At 40.9% G+C, this 19,179-nt stretch overlaps 1 protein-coding gene across 2 annotated transcripts in view; it reads left to right on the forward strand.

The window, feature by feature from the left end:
- The first annotated feature begins 1,446 nt into the window (after positions 1–1,446).
- Positions 1,447–19,179, forward strand: part of NHSL1 (NHS like 1) — a 126,247-nt gene continuing 108,514 nt past the window's right edge. Inside the window, exon 1 of one of the 2 annotated variants that reach the window (XM_032407791.1) lies at positions 1,447–2,367. In XM_032407791.1, coding sequence (XP_032263682.1) covers positions 2,175–2,367 — 193 coding nt within the window. In that variant the 5' untranslated portion in view covers positions 1,447–2,174. The remainder of the gene's footprint in view (positions 2,368–19,179) is intronic. The other variant, XM_032407793.1, reaches the window with a different exon arrangement.

The following is a 19,179-nucleotide window of genomic DNA, read 5'->3' on the forward strand; positions in this document are numbered from 1 at the left end:
TCAAAAGTGTCTTTGACTCAGAAAGAGTATTTGGGGGAAAAAAAGGAAGAATATTTGATGTTTGAACTTTTACAGGCACTGGTGCTCTGCATAATTATGTTATTTTTGCGTTTATGGAAGTGATCAAAGTAGAGGTATCATTCCAGTTTATCATTCCATAGCTCAGAGTGCTTGGTGGTGTAGCTGGCACCCCCGGAAGTGGCAAAACTTGGAACCCAGCGGTGTCTGACGCGACCTGGTCCCATTCCTGACTCCTCTGGGTGATACTGGGTATGTCATATGCCTTCTCTGGGCCTGATTTCTTCATCTGTGAATTGAGGGGTTTAAACTGCAGGAGCTCTTGAGGACCCTTTTAGCTTTCAACTGAGTCTCTGTTTTCCCTGGGCTACTTTAGCTTCGCCCTTAGTCCTCGGTGCCTGTTCTGTGTCATGGTTTCCGAGGTAGTGTGAGCTGTCCATCTGAGGAATGTTTTGCAGCAGCTCTGTGATTTTCTTCTACAAAGGTCTCCGTCCTTGTAAACTTTTAGAGACTTTTTCTTAAAATCTCAGTGACCGGTGGCAGATGTATGATGCAAAATCCCTCTTTTATAATTTTTAATCAAAGTTTATTTTCTGTTGCACTGTGTTAGTTTTAGTATGTTTGCTCACTGCTGAGTAAAGTGAGATGGACCCAGTTCTCTACTCATTGCTTGTTAGCCTTACTCTGAATAACACTTTGGGGAGGGGACGCCAGACCCAAGTCTCTGTGATGGAAAGTTACAGGGACTTTTAACGCCCTCGGGACCATGGAATTATGTTGGCCTTGGGTGAAATGCTGCACCCAGTGCATTCCAGCATGTGGCTCTAGATGTTTTGCATGTCACGATTAATGGTTTTAGGAGTCTCGGGGCTGGAGCCTGCAGCTAATTGCGGCTAACATTAGCTCTCAGATGATGGTTCTCCACGATAGGATGATCTTTCCAAGCTGGAGAGGAATGACCCGTAGGCGCTGCCCGCGGGGGAGGCAGAGGAGGGTCCTCCGCCCCACCCCACACTCTGGCTGCTGGTGGGAGACAGGAGAGATGACAGCAGGTGCGAGAATGGCTGCATTTCATCTTCACCGAAAGCTGGGAGTGAAGGAATAGCTGAGTCAGTTTCTCTTCGGAAATACCTTTTCTTAGATGATGACATCCCTAGATCAATCAAGGAATGCTCAATGTTTCTAAAACTATATGCTCTTTTAAACTTCCTTCTCTCTCTCTCTTTTTTTTTTTAGAATCCTACCTTCAGAAGTGTGCTCTGATGATTAATAATCAAGTTCTTTTTTTTTAATTTCCAGAAGTCTGTATTCTGCACAGACTCGCACTTCCCAGCTTAGCTGGAGTTCAGAAGTTTGAGCTGCCGCAGAAGTATTGCCTGTGGAGAGGAGGCGGGGTTTTCTGTCTCCAATGAGCTGCCTTCGTGTGGGGAGAGCCTATGCCTTTCCCCGGAGCGCTTACCCTGTAATCCAGGCGATAGCCACGCAGCCTGTTTTATTGTTTGTGGAGTCCTGTGGATCCCGAGTGGTTCCCAGACGGGAAAAGAGGGCAGGCGGGCGCTTTCTGATTCTTTGCTGTGCTACGACAAGGGAGCTGAACTCTTTGATTTCCCCCGAGTCACCTGTGTGGGTGAAGTTTAAACGGGGGCGCCCGGGTTGACGGCGAACCTCTTTCTCCAGCCTGAGGAGTTGCTTCCGTGTGTCTGCAGCAGACGGGCGGCTGGCTGCTCTCTGCCCGTGAGGGGAAGGATGCTTGGGCCAGGAGCAGGATTACAGTATGGGATGCTAGGCACACACCAAAGAGTCGGAGTGCCTTGGTTCTGTTCTTCTCCAAGTCCTGACAGGTGTTCCTGAAATGAACACCCTGCTTCATTTTTTTAAAATTACACCAAACCAAGTGCCACAATGTGGCTAGGATAAAAAAAAAAAATTTTATTTTATTCTATTTTATTTTTGTTTCCTAACCCTTCATTTTCCTTTTCTTTGTAATTGGGTGACACAGAAGCAGTCTTTCTGCATAATGCCGTGCCTGACTCTCAACATTGTCTGAATAAGTGGGAAGGAGCAGGTTCGTTTAAAGGACATGGACCGATTGTAAAGCTGAGCTTCTTGTTTGCTGGGCTGTCCTTTGTCTGTAGTCGATGTTGGTGTGAAAGAAGATGAAAAAGGAAGGCTCTTTCAGACTCAAGTCAAATTCAGGGTCTCTCTCACGTGCTGTGAGTTGGATAAATTTCTCCTCCTTGTCCAGGCAGACAAAGAGGCTGTTTCGCAGTGATGGAGAGCTCTCGGTTTGTGGGCAGCAGGTGGAAGCAGATGATGAAAACTGGAATTACAGAACCCAGCCCAGAAAAGGTGACTTGATTTTTTTGTTTTTATTTAAAAATTCTTAGAAGTTTGTGATGTAGAATTCGTTTTCTATCACTGATTCCCTTTATGATTTTTTTTTTGGCCCCGTTAGGAGTTTTTTGTTTGTTTTTGTATTGGAATTTGGCATTGTTCATTTGTTTACGTGTCTAAAATAAAAGCGCTCTTCCAACTAGATTCAGCTTGAGATTGTATCCTTCTAAGAAGGATAACATAGCTGTTAGTTGTCCTCAGCACCCTTTACCCTCAACAGATCCGCACACTCAGGTGACTTTGTGAAAAGTTCAATGGTAAACCTCCCTCACAGAAGGAGTCTTCTTCTCTTACAATTTGAAGTTGGGACATGGAGCTCTTTAGTGAAACAGTACACTGAGAAAACTTTGGGAATCATGAATAGTCTTCTTGCGTCTTTCTTTAAGAAGATGGATGAGGGACACAGACACTTGCATTAAACAGGTGTTAGAATGACATCAAGGAAAAGGAACACATGAAGGGCTTGCCCTTGATAGTGTGGTCAAAAGGAGTCTTTGGATTTCTTTCAAGTTCCTTTTCAGACCAGCGTCTGTCTCTGTGGTCTCTGTGCTCGGGGTTAGCATGTTTTGCCCTTCTCAGGGTGAAGAAAAATATCAGTCCTGGTAGGAGAGAGGAAAATATTTCAATATTTCTTAACACACCCCGATTTTATATTTAGAATTTCTGAGTTCTCCCTCTTAGAATGTTTACTGTAGAGACTGCACTGTTAAGCTCTAAAATGGTTTCCCCATTCAGTGCTGTGGCAAAGCCTGGTAGGGGAGTGCTATTTAAGTATTACAAAGGAACCTAGTCCAGACATTCCGCGTGATTGTGTTTTCCCTGTTTATCACATTCTTCCCGTGCCAAAAGAGACCTTGCTAGAATCTTTCAGTGACCTGTTCTTTCCCTTCTTTTGGGAAACAAAACCTCCGAATCCTGAGAGAATAAACTAAGTTAAATATGTGCTGATGGGTACAGTGTTTCTAGTCCACAGACTGAGAATTTAATGCAGCTCTTCCTCATGGATAACATGTTTTAAACAGTTTGATCTCCTCTGTTAAACTGTGGCACAAGAGGGACTAGTTAATGCTCTCGGAAGATGTCAATTGTTTATTATGTCAGGAAGGGGCTCAACAGTGGTCCGCTGACACTGAGCTTAAAGATGCAGGTTTTTAGTTCAGATGTGGTGTAATTGCCACGCAGAGAAGAGGCATCATGCTTTCTGGCTGGAGTTGTGCGACTTAGTAAGTACACGAACTTTGCTCTTCTAAATCAGGAATAACTTGCGGTTTGGTCAATGGGTGGGTTGTATTTTTTTTTTTTTAAGATTTTATTTATTTATTTGAAAGAGAGAGACACAGCGAGAGAGGGAACACAAGCAGGGGGAGTGGGAGAGGGAGAAGCAGGCTCCCCATGGAGCAGTGAGCCTGATGCGGGGCTCAATCCCAGAACCCCGGGATCAATGACCCGAGCTGAAGGCAGACGCTTTACTGACTGAGCCACCCAGGCGCCCCAATGGGTGGGTTGTAATGTTTGAGGCAAAAATGTTTGAAGGGCGGATACAGTAGTGCTGTGGTCGTCAGAGGGTGTAGTTTTGATTCCGTTGGCCTTTGCCAAAGGTTGTTCTTTTATGACTTGTTTTGTTTTAGGTCAACCGCTGTCAGGTTTCCATTAAACACTATATACGTGTGAGCACGTGGCTTTAGGATTTCTATCATAGATGCTCCATCTAAATTAACATTAAAGGGAAAGAGACTGTGAATGTGCATGTGTTAGTTTTAGCTGGGAAATGAAGCAAATACTGTACACTTGACTTGTGAAGAATAATGAGGTTATTGTAGAGAGGAGGGGTGACTTGTAAAGGGAGGGAGGACTTGTTTATGCAACAATACAAAAGATTATGCCCTTTATCCCTTAATGTAATAGGGGATACAGTAGCCCCATGAAGAGAAATGGAAGCAACATACAGTGTGTAAATTTATATGGTTTTTCGAAATAATTGGCTATGGGTAACATTGCCATTTTTGACATAGGGAGCTAGGGGGAAATCCTTAAAAAACTGCCTGTAGATCAAATTTTTACATTTGACTTACAAAAGAAAATTGGCTCCCAACTTTGACATACTGTCCCAGGGGTATGTCATTGACAGTTGATCTTTATTTCGAGTAGTTCTTCCCTTTGGAGAAATACAGGAGTGACATTTGTTTATACTTCCAGATCAAAAGAGGATCAATCTTTCACAAAAATTATGCAAGATTGGAGTTTTTTTTTCTTAGGATGAGTATCAAATAAGCTGAAAGTCTAGCAGGGATTATCAGTCAGCACTAAGAATGCCAAATGGCTATGTTAAGATTTGGTTGCAAATAAACGTGCACTGAAGACATATCCGTCTGATGGGAAGTGCATAGCATCTTTCTTTTACTTTAGAGCTGCCTGCCCAGACCACATACATTCGAGACCACCTACTTTCCTTTCAGCCTGCTCTCCAACTCCCCTACCTTATAGTAACATTTTTTGATCTACACAGGTTTCTAGAAACCTGCTGTCCCGCCTCCCCTCGCCCCGCTCCTCCCTCCATACACCACCACAAACAGTGAGAGCTAGAAGTAGGGCAGTGTAGCTTAACAAGTCAACCTTGCTTCAGGGTTGTATCCTGTGTTCTCCCTCCCCCCCTCATGGGATCTCTGGCTGCAGGGGGGTCCAGTTCTGCAGCCTTAGGCCTTTCTCCCTTCCATCCAGCAGTTGCTGCAAGGCCAGAGTGTTTGCCTGCTCCCTGCCCACCGCCTCCCCGTCACATTGCTTTGCGCAGTTGGCCCACTGAATCCTTACTGTCCTGTGGATAGTATGTTGTATGCATGCTCATTTTATAAAACAGTTCTTAGAAGCTCTTTTGATAGTGAATCTCCATGCTGGATTGCTTGTTAGGACCATCCAAATGAAGTTTTTAAGTAGTTACCTGTATGGATACCTATCAGGACACAAACCTACAGGCTTGCAGTTTAATGTTGTCACATATACTCAAGAAACTATAAGGATAAAACTACAGTGCTTGAAAACTCTTTGGAGAATGTTTTTATAAGATTAGATGCTATTAATAGCCTCTTTCCAATTAGACTACTTTTCCTGAGCCTAAAAAGTAACTAGAAGATACATATTGGCATGTCCAAAGCAATCACAAGTAAGCACCTGCATGTTTCCTTTTGTTCCAGCACCTGGCAAGTTTCAAAACTTCAAAACTATTGACATTTGTACTGAGGAAGGTAAAAACGAATTAACTAATAGCAATTATCAGTTCTTATATTCTTAGTGGGATATGACCCATTATAATAGCAGATGATGTTTTGACTTAATTAGCCATAAAAATCAAGGGTGTGAATCAGTATCCTCTTGAGTATATATTTAGTGAATCATGAATTGTTTTATTAGCTGCCTATGTAGTTAAAAAGTAGAAGTCAGTTGTAGGTGAGACAGTATGTAGCTTTTCACATGGAGTTGTGAGAGCATTTATTGGAGGAATTTTTAGTACTGTGTGCCCAAAGGAATATAGCACACAGGCTGGGAACTCATGGAGTTCATACTTAAATGAAGAAGCAGATAGGACATCTAAGGGGGAATTATAGGGAAAATGCAGGATAATTGTGAAAAGTGTGAAATGAATGTCTTAAATGAGAAGGTCCAGATAAAGAAACTTTATCTTGAGCATTTTCATGTTTTGCATGGTCGTCTGGCTGTTAGCATTGATTTGCACAACATTTAATGAGCTCCTGCTTTGTTTCCAGCACTGTGGAAGGTTCTCAAGGGAAACTAATGACTAGTATTTATTCTGTGCTCCCCCATCTTGCTCACTTACCCTTCTCTTGTCAAATAAAACCAAAAGAGGTGGAATAATAATGGGGTAGCCTGTCATTGAGCAGAGCATGTTTTGTTGTATCTCCCGCTCTGTTCAGCTGGGCAGAGGCGTGATTGATGATCCTGGTATTGGCAGGTCGGCGCATAGAGAGGGTAATTGACATGCAAAGCCTCGATTTAAACAATACTTTCATTCTCTTCTTCAGAACTTTTATCATATGTGCTAATAACATTACCAAATTTGAATCATTTGAATTTCAGTTCCTTTCTATCCCAGGAAATACAAAAAAATGACCAGAGAATGGCCTTACTAGGCATTAAGGATAATGAATAATCCATACACTAGATAATCAATTGTTGAGTGTGGGAGTTGGCTATATTTCAAGTAATTTAATCCCAGTGTCCTCCCTAATAAAATAGTTGCAGAAAACAGGATCCTTGTGCAGAATTAGATTAGCAATGATTTCAGATATTACAACAGAGAAAAAAATGGCATGAAAGACCAAAAGCTGCAAGGTCGAGATCCTGTTCCCATGAATATAGCTGTGATTTATTTCTGATCACAAAATCTTTAGAATGTTGGAATTTAAGAATATTTTCTTCATGGCATTAAAGAAACCTAAAAAGTAGTGGCAAATATTGCTAAAGTAGCCCCCTGAATTTGAGAGTAAAACTAGATAAATAAGTAATATTTATTTGGAGGGTCACCATGTACATTGGCAAAAGAGCTAAGTGGAGTTTATCTTGGAGTCTTAATAAAAGGGATGAGAATATTCTCGGTGCAGTGAATGTAATGTTTTCCTTCTTACTTTCTACCGAAGCTGACATTCTGTGAAAGAGACAAACGGTGAGTGCCACTTAATATTTTATCTGGTTCATTGAAACTGCCCTTCATTGACCTTTGATTATTTTTTTCTTTTGAAGATGGGAATCTCTCTTGTTTCACTGCCTTGTTTTATTGCAAAATGATCTTATTTGTTATTAAATTGATGAAGTTCCACTGAAATGATGTTTTTATCTCATATCCTTCCTTTACTTACTTGTCTTAAAAAGTTTGTGGATTTATTTGAGGATTAGACACTTAGATTACTAGAAATAGAGTATTAAAAGAAGTAACTTATTGTCAGAGCATTCATTTAGAAGTTAGTAATCTATGTTCTTCATGGAAATGTCTTTGCTCAGTTTTGAAAACTTTTTTGAGATTGTTCTTTTCAAACAGTTTTTTTTTTTAAATAATTTCAAAAGACCCTGCACATTAATTAGCGTTAATTTTTATAAGTCTCTTGCAATTGTTGTAGAATGTGTTTTATTTCTATGTAATTTCAAGGGTTTTTGGTTTAACCATAATATTTTCTATCAAAATTTTAAATAAAGGTTTTTTTAATGACACTATTGCCTCTGAAATACTTCAGTTAATCCCAGCCTTATCAGTTTTATCTCCTCCAGGTCTATCGCGTCTGCACCTTCCTGTCCATTCAAGCTGTCGTTCAGGCCTTCCTCTGCTCTTACCTGGCCTTCTGAGTGGTCTTCTGAGTGGTCTTCTACTCTTTCTTGTTACCTTTACTCTTGTCTTCCTTTGAGCCATCCTTGAGTCTACACTGTAATTAGAGTCATCTTCCCCAAACGCAAATATAATAGAGTCACTCTCGTGTAGCTCCCCATTGCCTAAAAAATGAAGCCTATCTCACTTAAAGCAGCATAGACCCTGCCCCTCTGACCCTCCCCATCCCCTGCCCTTTTTAACTCCCCAAGTAGCAAATGGATGCATGCCACAGTGTATCTCCCATGCCCTGTGCCACCAGGCTCCAGTCCTCGCCTCTGCCTGCTGGCTTTCTGCTTGTCCTTCTCTGCTTTCTTTAGAGCTCTGTGAAGCCTTCCCTAATCCTCCAGGGGCAGAGCTGATGCTCCTTTCTCTATGTTATTTCTCCGCCTTCTACAGACCTTGGTAATTATGCTGGATGATATTTATATTTTTATTTATATTTTATGTGTCTGCGTCTTCAGCTAGACTGTGAACTTTTTTAGGACAGAGACCAGGTCTTACTTACTATCTTTTTTATTCCCAAGGCTAAGTGCTCAATAAATGGTTGCTGACTGGGTGACCGTAACTCACCTGGGACCCTGTTAGTAGTGCTGTTTGCAGGCGCCACCGTGCCAAACGAGGGTGGGGTACCGGGAGCACGGTGTGCTTCCTTTGTCCAGTGTACTGACGAATGTCACCTCACAAGGGCTCCCAACCCTGAAGTTTTTTGAGGGTAGCAAAAGAAAGAGTTCCCTGTGTGGCAACATAATTTTGGTGGCAGTCTGCTGTTTCCTGTTGCTCACTCACACTCTGTGTGGATCAAATGCTTCGAAGAAACGTTTGATCACGCCGGTTTGGGCCATTCGAGAAGTTGGCTTAGGACACAGAGAGGAGGTATGAGAGGGGATGACGCCATGTCTGGTAAGGCGAGGCAGCAGGGTGCCCCTGCGGTCTTCTCCACCGCTTTCCCGCTTCCACCCTTGCTCTCCCCGCCTCCGGCCTCCCCCCACCCCAAGTAAGGCTAATCTTGACCGGGAAGCCTCGGTGATCTTGCAGAACATCAAATGTTAAGTCATGTCATGTTAACTTCACTGCTTAAAACCCTTCAGTGGTTTTCCTTGATAACTAGTCTTTACAGTGTGCTGTGCGGCCCTACACCATCTGCTTCCCCGGCTGCCTCACCTGCGCTTTCCCCTTGCTGTCCTCTAAGTCACACCAGGCCCCTTGCTGTGAACGTGCCCTGCGACTTGACCGTCCCCTCCACCCAGAGTCCCAGCTATGCACACTGCTCCCTCCCTCTCCTCTTTCAGCTCTTTGCTCAGAAGTCATCTGAGTGACCCTATGTCACCTCTGACCCTCATCCTAACCTTTCTATTCCCATCTCTGTTTTTCTCCAAAGCACTTACCACCATCTGATATACTATATACTTTACGTACAGTTGACCCTTGAACAAGACAAGGGTGAGGGGTGCTGACCCCTGTGCAGTCAAAAATCCCCGTATAACTTTTGACTCCCTCCAAACTTAGCTACTCATAGCCTATTTTTGACCAGAAGCCTTACCTCTAAGATAAAGAGTTGATTAACATATTTTGTATATTACATGTATCACATACTGTATTCTTACAGTAAAGTAAGTGAAAGAAAAGAAAATAAGAAAATCATAAGGAAGAGAAAATACATTTATAGTACTGTATTTATTGAAAAGAATCCACATATAAATGGACCTGCACAGTTCAAACTCCTGTTGCTCAGGGGTCAACTGTATTTATTTTCAGTACTGTCTCCTAAAACTAGAATTTAACCTCTAAGACAGGAGAGATTTTTTTTTTTTTTTTTTTGGGTATGTTTTGGTAACCAGTGTTTCCCCAAGCCTGGCACATAGTAGGTATTCAATAAATTTTAGTTGAAAGAGAGAATGAATGATACAAGGAGCACTAGGTCAAGGTCAGGAAATCTGATGTTTTGCTTCTGTCACTTGCTAATAATGTAGCCTGGAGCAAGTCACATCATCTGTTTAAACTCTAGTTTTCATTTCGATAAAATAGGATAATATCAATTCTTCACACATATGGGTAGCAGGTGCAGCTTACTTCTTGAATAAATGAGTGTATGTTTATAGATACTGTATCAGCTTACCAATTGGGTCTGGTTGTATCTAATGGTACCATCTGAGGGATTGGCAATCTCTTCACTAATGATAGTCAATCAAGTCAAAAGATGTCTTTATCCTGGTATAGAATATACTATTCTGTAGAATTTTCAGTTTAGAAATAAGTGCTTTTAGAGTATTTGTATAACCTAGACAACCCAACTGGAAGCTACCATCTCCTTTACATAATTCTTCAAGCAATTTATACCACAGTTTTAATGTCAAATCCTGAAATGGTTAAAATACTAAATTGAAAGTTGTGTCTAAATCATTCCAGCTGCCCATAAGTATTAACAATAGCTAACATTTAATGAGGGCTTGCCATGGCTAGACACTATTAATAACACATTATGTGAATGGACTCATTTAATAAATATTGCCTGGATACTTAAGTATTCAATAAAAATAATAGTTTGATAGCAAGGAAGGGTCATTAGGGAGAACTGAAAACTGGGTAGAGAAACTTAGATGTGGTGAGACTGGGAACCAAGTGTATATCTTCAGAAAGAGAAAGGACGTTGATAGCATCTTGGGGTCTTAGACGCAATATCTTCTGGTTCAAGGGCACATGCTCTGCTTTGAGATTCTTTGGGCATGTGCTTCATACTTTACCTGAATTTGAAGCTCTTTGAACTCTAGTCTGTCTTATCCAGTGTCTTGCACTTTGCAAGATAGTTGAGTAGGTATTTCTTGTGTGAACACATGGTCAAGGCAATGTTAAGGGGAAACTGCTTGGTTATGGCCCACAGAATGGATTGGAGCATAGGAACTAGAACCTGGACTCGAGCCTGATCACCTTAGGGGTCTTAGAAGCTGAGAAGCGACAAAGTGCTGGTGAAAGCAATTATACAGGTACATGAGGAAAAGCAGTTATGGAACTACAGATTTTCATGTGAGGCTTTCTTTATGAAGGGAAGTTGTAGGATTTAATAGTTACTTGTTAGTGTCGCACAGCATCTGGGATTTTCACAGGCATGATTATGTTTTCTAGCTTTATGAAATGTGGGTAGTCTTCACATTGTATTTCTAACCTCCCTAATTAAAGATGATATTTATGGTGATCACTGTCTTAGTAAATGTGATTGGAAAACTTACATATAATCAGCATACATATTGTCCATGTACGGAGCTTTATGTGAGGCTGGGCGGGGGTGGGGGTAAGCTGGTTGCAGTGATGTCTCTGGGGTCTGTCCCTCTTCAGCCCTAGTGAACCTCTCTTTTCTGACTGAATTTGGCATCACAGACTGTTCTCTGTCATTTATAGCTGACATTTGATGACTGACTAGTTACAGAGACATTAAGCCAGTGATTATTTACTTAGTTCTTGCCAGAACCCATCACCCTGCTGGATACATAACATTTTGGCTGTTTAAATATGTATGGTACATGGTGGGCACTTGCCTATCAGGTGTCTGAGACGGTCTCCCTGGGGGGATTTGTTAGCTGGAGTTCCCAGCTAGTGCTGTCCCACTCCCTTCCCCCTCCCCCCTCCCCCCTTCCTGGCCAGTACTTCCCTTTCCTAGACTCATTCTCAGATCTGGGTTTGTCTTACGGATTCCTGTGTTTTGAGAGCTCCTATTGCCTGGTCGACCTGATACAGAGCAGTGTCTTGAGAAAGCCACATTAGAGGAGCGAGGCTCTCTCAGATTCAAAGACAAAATGGCTTGAATTGTGAGTAACCTGGAGTGACACCGCACACAGGGCTTTCCTTAGAGCGGGCACTCATTAAGGCTGGGGGACAAAGAGTGACTCCACTTTGTCATTTTCATGCCCTCCTACTTCTGAAAACGTGTGTTGGGGACGGGTAATGAGTGGAAGATAATGGGAGAAGGTGGCAGTAGATTGGAGGAGGGCAGGAGCTGGGATAGGTTATAAGGAGAGAAAAGCTAACGAGTCTCCGTACTCCTCCAGGCTGCCTCCCCTCTGCTAACAGTTTTCTGATCCCATCTTCTAAATCAGTATAAGTGATGGCAGTCTCCCGGGACTTGGTCAAGTTTCTGAATATGCTGTTTGCACAACTAATTGTACACTTGTAATATTTTGGGGTTGTTTGTTTTCAAGACCTAGCTTAATGAAGTTTCTATACATGGTTGAAAAGGTGTGGAACAAGGATAAAGGCTCATCTGTTCATTGGTTAAAATAATTTTAGTGGCACATGTAAATTATCCGATTGGGTTCAATATATGTTTATCCTTCTCTAAGAAAAAAACCCCATTTATAAGTAAAAGCCACCAGCAGTTGAGATTTCAATAAACCGTATCACTTGATTTTTTTTTTTTCTTTTCAGTAAACTTTAAAAGAGAGTGAGAATATATTTTATTGTTGGTACAGTTCCCTGTCCCCTATTTCTGAAGGTTCTCTTTTACTCTGTAACTGGAAACGCCTCAGCTGAAGTAGAAACTGGGTGTCGGATGTTTCTGGATTACATTTTGAGATAAACCAGAATTCCTACCTGAACACAGGTGTGTACTGCTTCAGTCTTGACCGGTTGGTGATTCTCTTACAAAGCATACAAAAGACAGTTTGTGAATTTATCTTGGTGGGTGGTTGTGGCTGGTGTTGGCCTGGTTGCTGTGGTCATCTTGACCGGTAGTTATTTATTTACACAGTCTTTTCACCAACAGAAAGTACATAGAGTGCTTTGACTTCCTGGAAAAAGAACTTTGATTTTTACCTTAATTTTATTGCAGAGTTGGTCAACACACTCTATTCCTACAAAAAGATCTTTTAATTATTTTTCTTTTTTGCTAGCTATCCAATTCTTTGTCCTTAAGTATGAATGCCTGCATGTCGTTCTGTCCTAAAGACCCCACTTCTGTTTGATTTGTAAGCCTTTTTTGAGACACCTTGTTGCATTTGGGGCATTCTTGTGTGCTACTGGTGTTTTCTGAAGCTGGCAAGGTTGGGATTTTTCTCCATCAGCATTCCTTCAGATCATCAGACCTTGGTTACGTCCCACACACTAGGGTATGTGTTAGTTTATCCACTTGATCTGTGTGCTTATGTCACTGGAACCATGGAAAAGTTCCGTAGCTGATTTTAGAAATCAGCTTGAAGGTTATATGTCAAATCCAACTAATAAAGGTTGGAACAAAAATCCAGTTAGTAAAATTTCCTCTAATTTCTGAGCAAGTTGAGCTAGGTTGTTCTATAACAAATGCTTCTTTGGGATGGAGTAAAGAATCTTAGTGGAACTGTAGTGTGAATGTCTTGAGTTTTTCAGTGCCAGAAAAGTTTAATTAGAGTTGGCTTTTTAAGTCAGTGACTTTCAGAAGTTTTGCCTGTGTCTGGAGTAATAAGTACACTTTAGATTGGTTTATACTCCACACATTGCATATACGGCTGACCCTTGAACAACATGGGTTTGAATTGCGTGGGCCCCCCTTATATGTGGGCTTTTTTCTGGTAAATTACAGTACAGTACTATAAATGTATTTTCTCTTTCTTATGTTTTTCTTAATAATGTTTTCTTTTCTCTAGCTTACTTTAATGTAAGAATACAGCATATAATACATATAACATCCAAAATATGTATTAATCGACTTTATGTAATTGGTAAGGTTTCCAGTCAATGGTAGGCTATTTAGTCGTTAAATTATTGGGGAGTTCAGAAGTTACACAAAGATTTTCAACTGTGTGGGATTGGGGGAGTGGGGGGAGGAGTTGGGACACTTAATCCCTGTGTTGTTCAAGGGTCAACTGAACACACACGCACATAAAATGAAGCAAAGGTTTTACGAAGATACTTCATTATTGCATGACTCCATGTGATGCTGTTTTCTCTTCTGTTTTATTCTATGTTATTAGGCAGAAAATGTCAGTCCTGACTTACTGAAGTGATGACTCCCTTATTAGGTCACAGCCTTCAGTTGGCAGAACGCTGCTTTCAGTAGACGTCACTTCTTTTGGTAGGTTCTTAATATGCTTGTGTACCAGGTCGCTCCTTCACAATGTTTACATTGTGAATGTTACAGCTATGATGGCGTCTCTGTGAATAGTCCATCGTCCTATCAGTGTGCTAGAAAGGTCTCGCATATCTGAGGTGTCTCGAGATGCAGTGCGGATTTGTGGTACATCCCAGAAATCATCTGCTCTGAGATCTGACTTACGATCATGAGCTTGAAAGCATTCACCGCAATAAGTCCTCTTCTAGGTTGACCTCTGTGCCCCTCGCCCATGACCACGTCAGTGAATAAGGGTAAATGCTCAACAATTAGGCAGGACTGAATGATTTCCGGTGTCAGCCTTGTTGCCCGATGGAGCTCAGTGTCACAGAGCCTGCCCTTGGCCGCACACGCACACCTGCCAACCCACCCGAGGGAAAACTCATGAATAGCAATGTCTGACGAATTTCTGCCTTATTCTGGACATTTCTCTGTCATTATGCTTACTGGCCTACTGTCTGTCCCCCTTAGAGGAAAATCTGTTGAGAATTTGAGGCCATTTAACTTCACTTTCGAATTGTTGGAATCTAGCCTACCTCTGTCAGACATCCGATGTCTGAATTGGAGGGAAAGCTGCATTTTCTTTGAAACATAAGGTTACTGTAAAAAACCGGTAATTGGTTAGAGATACTTTTCTAAATTGTGATCATATGGACTACATGTTAGCTTATATAAAATGTTAGAAGAACATGCCTTTTATTTATTTGTATTTTCATATAACAGAAGCTTGCCTCATTCATCTTTCAGAATTTTAAAACAATTAAAAATATTTTTTATGAACATCATTCCACGGTAGACTCTGCAGATAGAGTCTGTTTGCAGGTTATGGTTTACACAGTATTCACACAGGTATGGCCTTATTCCACTGTTATGACAGTCCTGTGAGATGGGCAGAACAGATGGCATTATCCCCTTTTGTGGCAAGAAAGCAGTCCCTGAAAGATTAGGTGACTTACCTGAAGCCATGTAGATAATAATGGCATAGGTTAGATTTGAGTCCCTTCTTGTGACATAGTCCCACACTCTTTCCATGACACCGTGCGATATCTCTGCTCAGTCCTCAGTACAGTCGAACCTTGTTTTGATGTTTTGGCGTCACCGTGAATAGTCAACTGAGCCTGTGAGAACCGGTGACGCCCTGGTGGCTGTTGAGATTTGTAAGGATCTTTGCTTTGGCATGAAGTGGGTCTCCACTGCCTGCTGCCTATGCCACCCTTGCTGTAAGGCCGTCAGCTCTCTTTCTGCAGGTGGCTGTGCCCGCCTTGTGTCCTTACCGCTATCTGATTTGCTATTTCTCATTTGTTACCTGGTGTGGAGGGTCTGGGCAATCCAGTTTATTGCAACAGTATTGGTCTCAAAAGATGATAATGAGTTCCTGAGCCATAATCCTGTGAGTGATGCTCTCTGGTCGGAGACCATTTTGGCTTCTTACTTTTTGGCCGTATTTTGAGTGGTTGAGTTCGTCGGAAAAGTGATCTCTTGATAAGTAGGACATGACTGTCGTATGTAAATATGTTTTTTACATGTTTATCTTCTGTTGGCTTTTCTTCTTAGTACAGTTGAATAAAGCACATGTTTGCATTAATGTGATGAAATTGTGACTATATTTGGGCATCCCAGTTCTTTTTTGTAAACATTATGTTTTAAACACATCTATAAAATCACTCTGAGTTTTCAAGTAGGATTACTACATTGATTGACTTAATAAGCAAGTGTAGCTTTGCTGCTTTTAAGCTGGGTTTCACCACTAACCACTTTCTCTAATAACGTTTATGTCCTCGTTCTCTTCTCCCTCTCCTCTCTTCATCCCAGCTGGTATTTGGACACCACATATATTTTCTTGTTTTTCATATGGTTGAAATTGCCTCCTCAAATATTCAATTTCATATCTTCCCGTCATCTGCTTCAAAAAGTAAAAAAAATGGTGAAGATGAGACCATATTTCTATGACTGAAACCAATTCTTCTCCACTGAATATGGGAGTTACATAAAATGTCACTGAAAAAGCTGATCTGACTCTCTGTCTTTTCTGTGAATTTCTTAATAAACCACTAATATCCCAATACTCAGAATTAACATCATCTTTTAATAGTCTATTTGAAATGCTGCAGTCCCCATTTTGCATCCTAGGCCCATAGTAGTAGCTCAGTGAATACTTAGATTTGTACACAGGATAGCTCCAAAAATGTGGGGATGCAATTTGAATAAGTTGAAAGTAGAGTTAAAAATTTTTTGTTCCTGTGACTAAAGAAATGAGGCCCAGAGAAAAGTTAACAATTTCAAAAAGCACTGTTATCCTTTCTCTCATTCTCCAAATATTAGAGAATGAGTAAAAGATCCTCACTCCTGATGTCAAAACAAAAGCTTTTGATACCCAATATAGTTATTCTATGTTTTGGCTGTAAAGTCTCAGAGATAATAATTGTAAAGACGTCTTTCTTTTCAGATAAAGTGAAATTTCAAATAAGTCTGTTTTGTGTATACCTGATTTGAAAACTCAACTTTAACAATTATTTAGAAGTAGTGACCATATAGTTTCCCCTCTTAGTGTCATTTAAGAGCATTTTAGTAAGTATTTATATATAATCTCTAAATTGGAGCTATGAGGGGATCCATGCAGTTACCTTAACAAAACAAGACTAACCTGTTAGGGCCGGGAGGAACCTCTGAGAGGACTCTGTCAGCTTCCTTGTTGGACAGATAAGCGAGGATCCAGGTAGTTTGCTCCAGACCGTTTAGCAAACTGTGGCCCAATTAGGCTGTGTCCTCACTTTCCTTTCTCCTCTCTTCAGTGATTTTGAGATTTTGTTCCTTTCCCTTCGTTTCTTTAATTTTGACATTCCTGATGGCTCTGTGAAGGTCAAGCGACAGATTCCTTTGCTGACCTTACAGAGCGGGTTTTGGAAGCTTTTCATTCACTCTGTAGCACACAGAAAGTTTTCTTAAGTAGATCTGCAGAAGATAGGCAACTTACTAATGATGGCAAAGGCAGAAGAGGGACATCAGCCTTGAAAACAGGCTCTCTGGTGTCACTTTTATTCCCCCACAAAAGTAAAAATTCATTTAGCTTTCAAAGAATTGAAGGAAAAATCCCAAAGTAAACTGCCCCCCCCCAACACACACACACAACAAAACCCAAACAGAAAACCCCAAGGGCCTTGGGCTGTCGCCTTTCTTTTGTATGATGAACCGAAGTCCTTAGAGACCGTAGATAACTAAATAGAGCTGTCAGAAGCACATCTGCCTCAAAATAAGTGCATTTTAAAACTTTAAACGTAGTATTCTATTTTTGGCATATAACTTTTTTCCTCTTGAGGGGCCATAGATTTATTGTCATTAATAGCTGAATTTGCAGAGATGTATTAAATAAAGATAGAACACAAAGTAAATGCCAGCCATTATATCGACAGAATTGTAGTGACTTCGATTGGGAGTTACCTTTACTGATGTTACCCAGAGAAGGGAGAGGGCAAGAGAGGGAGAGAAAGACATGCAGGGAGAGAGTGAAGGAGGAGGGAGGAAAAGAGGAAGAGGTAAAACAAAAACAAGGAAGGAAAAGGCTTAGATCTATTTAGCACAATCAAAGAGGAGGATCAGAAAAGATCCTCTCCATTTCTGTGGCTTGCTGTGTTCTCTGTGGATCTTGTAACTCTGTGATTATCATGCACCAGGGCGAGACACCACCCTCAAATTGGTCTGCCAATGTGAAGAATCATTTTATTCCTTATTTTTAAACTCCTAAGGACAGGGAAAAAGACGGAGGGAGCCTAAATGGTGTGGTTTCCTCCGACCATTATTGTTGTAAATCCTATGGGTCTTGAAATAACTGGCTATTCCTGGAGTTTCAAAGGGCCTGGCTGCTCCTAAGACTTGGCACTTGAATGGGAAATGATCAGCTCCTTCCTTTAAGCCTTGTCACCACGGTTTTTAAGTGGGTCCCAAGTTGGAGGATGTGATTTTAGAAATAAACTACCTTTTTTTAATGGAAATCCTCTAGTTGTTTATAGAACTTTGAGTTTTTCAAATGCATCATTGGCTATAAAATAAAATGTTTCAAACTTAAAAGTCTTTTTTTTTTTTTTTAAGATTTTATTTATTTATTTGACAGAGAGAGTGAGAGCAGGAACACAAGCAGGGGCAGTGGGAGAGGGAGAAGCAGGCTTCCCGCGGAGCAGGGAGCCCGATGTGGGGCTCGATCCCAGGACCCTGGGATCATGACCTGAGCCGAAGGCAGACGCTTAATGACTGAGCCACCCAGGCGCCCCAAACTTACAAGTCTTAAGTAACTTAAACATTAGAGAAAGTATTCAGTTATCTGTGCAGAAATTCGCAGGAGCCTGGGCATTTTAACTTGGTACATCTTCCTTTAAATTTTTATCTTTTTGCTTGATGATTAAAGATAGTAACAGTCCAGTTACTCTCTGGTTATGGGCTTCCGTTTTATTAACAAGTAAATTGTGGCAGAACTTGTGTTCCTCTTGGTTGGCTGGTACATGATTTTGAGTAATCCTGATTTGTAGACTGACTTCTCTTTAGAATGATTGAGGAGGGTAATTTTGTGGGCAGAAGAGTTGCACCTGTTTCTGAGGCTGAAGGTTGGTTATTGTTTTAACTTCCTCAGATTACTCAGATGTTTAGAGGAAAATGATACAAATGACCTCTTTATTTTAGGTTGGCTTTTTTTTTTTTTTTTGAGGGGGTTGCCATTGATATGTTTATTTAGGGAGTTACTCGTTGATGAAATATACAGCATGAAAGGATATGAGGTTATTTTTATGTGCTTTAAACTTAGACTCTCCAAATGTGCACGTTAGGCATATTGACAATAGCAAAGCTTTAAGAAAATGACATTTAGACTCTAGGGGTTTTGTTTTTCTCCTATAATATGTTTCATCATAAGTTCACTAGGAAAGGGGATTTGGGGTCATTGTTATGATATCTTTTGATATCCTCCCTCCAGCTGGACACCTGACTTCAACATTCTTGTATGGATACTTTCAAAAACATTTTTTTTTTTCTTTTCCACTCCCGTGATCCTTCAAACATTTAATTAGGCTGAATGAGAATAGGAAAAACTGCTTTCTGAGTTTTTTGGAGAACTTGCCTTCAGAGAGAACGGTATTTGTGTTTGTGGGTTTGAAAATGAGGCCTCTTTAGACTATTAGCCTTTTTTTATGGTGTATTTTTTTATTGAGACATAATTTGCGTATAACATTATATTAGCTTGAGGTCTACAATATAATGATTTGATATTTCTATATATTGTGATAGGCTGTTAAAGAAATGATGATTTAGGGACGCCTGGGTGGCTCAGTCAGTTAAG

This window comes from Phoca vitulina, unplaced genomic scaffold (assembly GCF_004348235.1).
Source record: "Phoca vitulina isolate PV1807 unplaced genomic scaffold, GSC_HSeal_1.0 scaffold9, whole genome shotgun sequence".
In the NCBI taxonomy this organism is placed as follows: domain Eukaryota; kingdom Metazoa; phylum Chordata; class Mammalia; order Carnivora; family Phocidae; genus Phoca; species Phoca vitulina.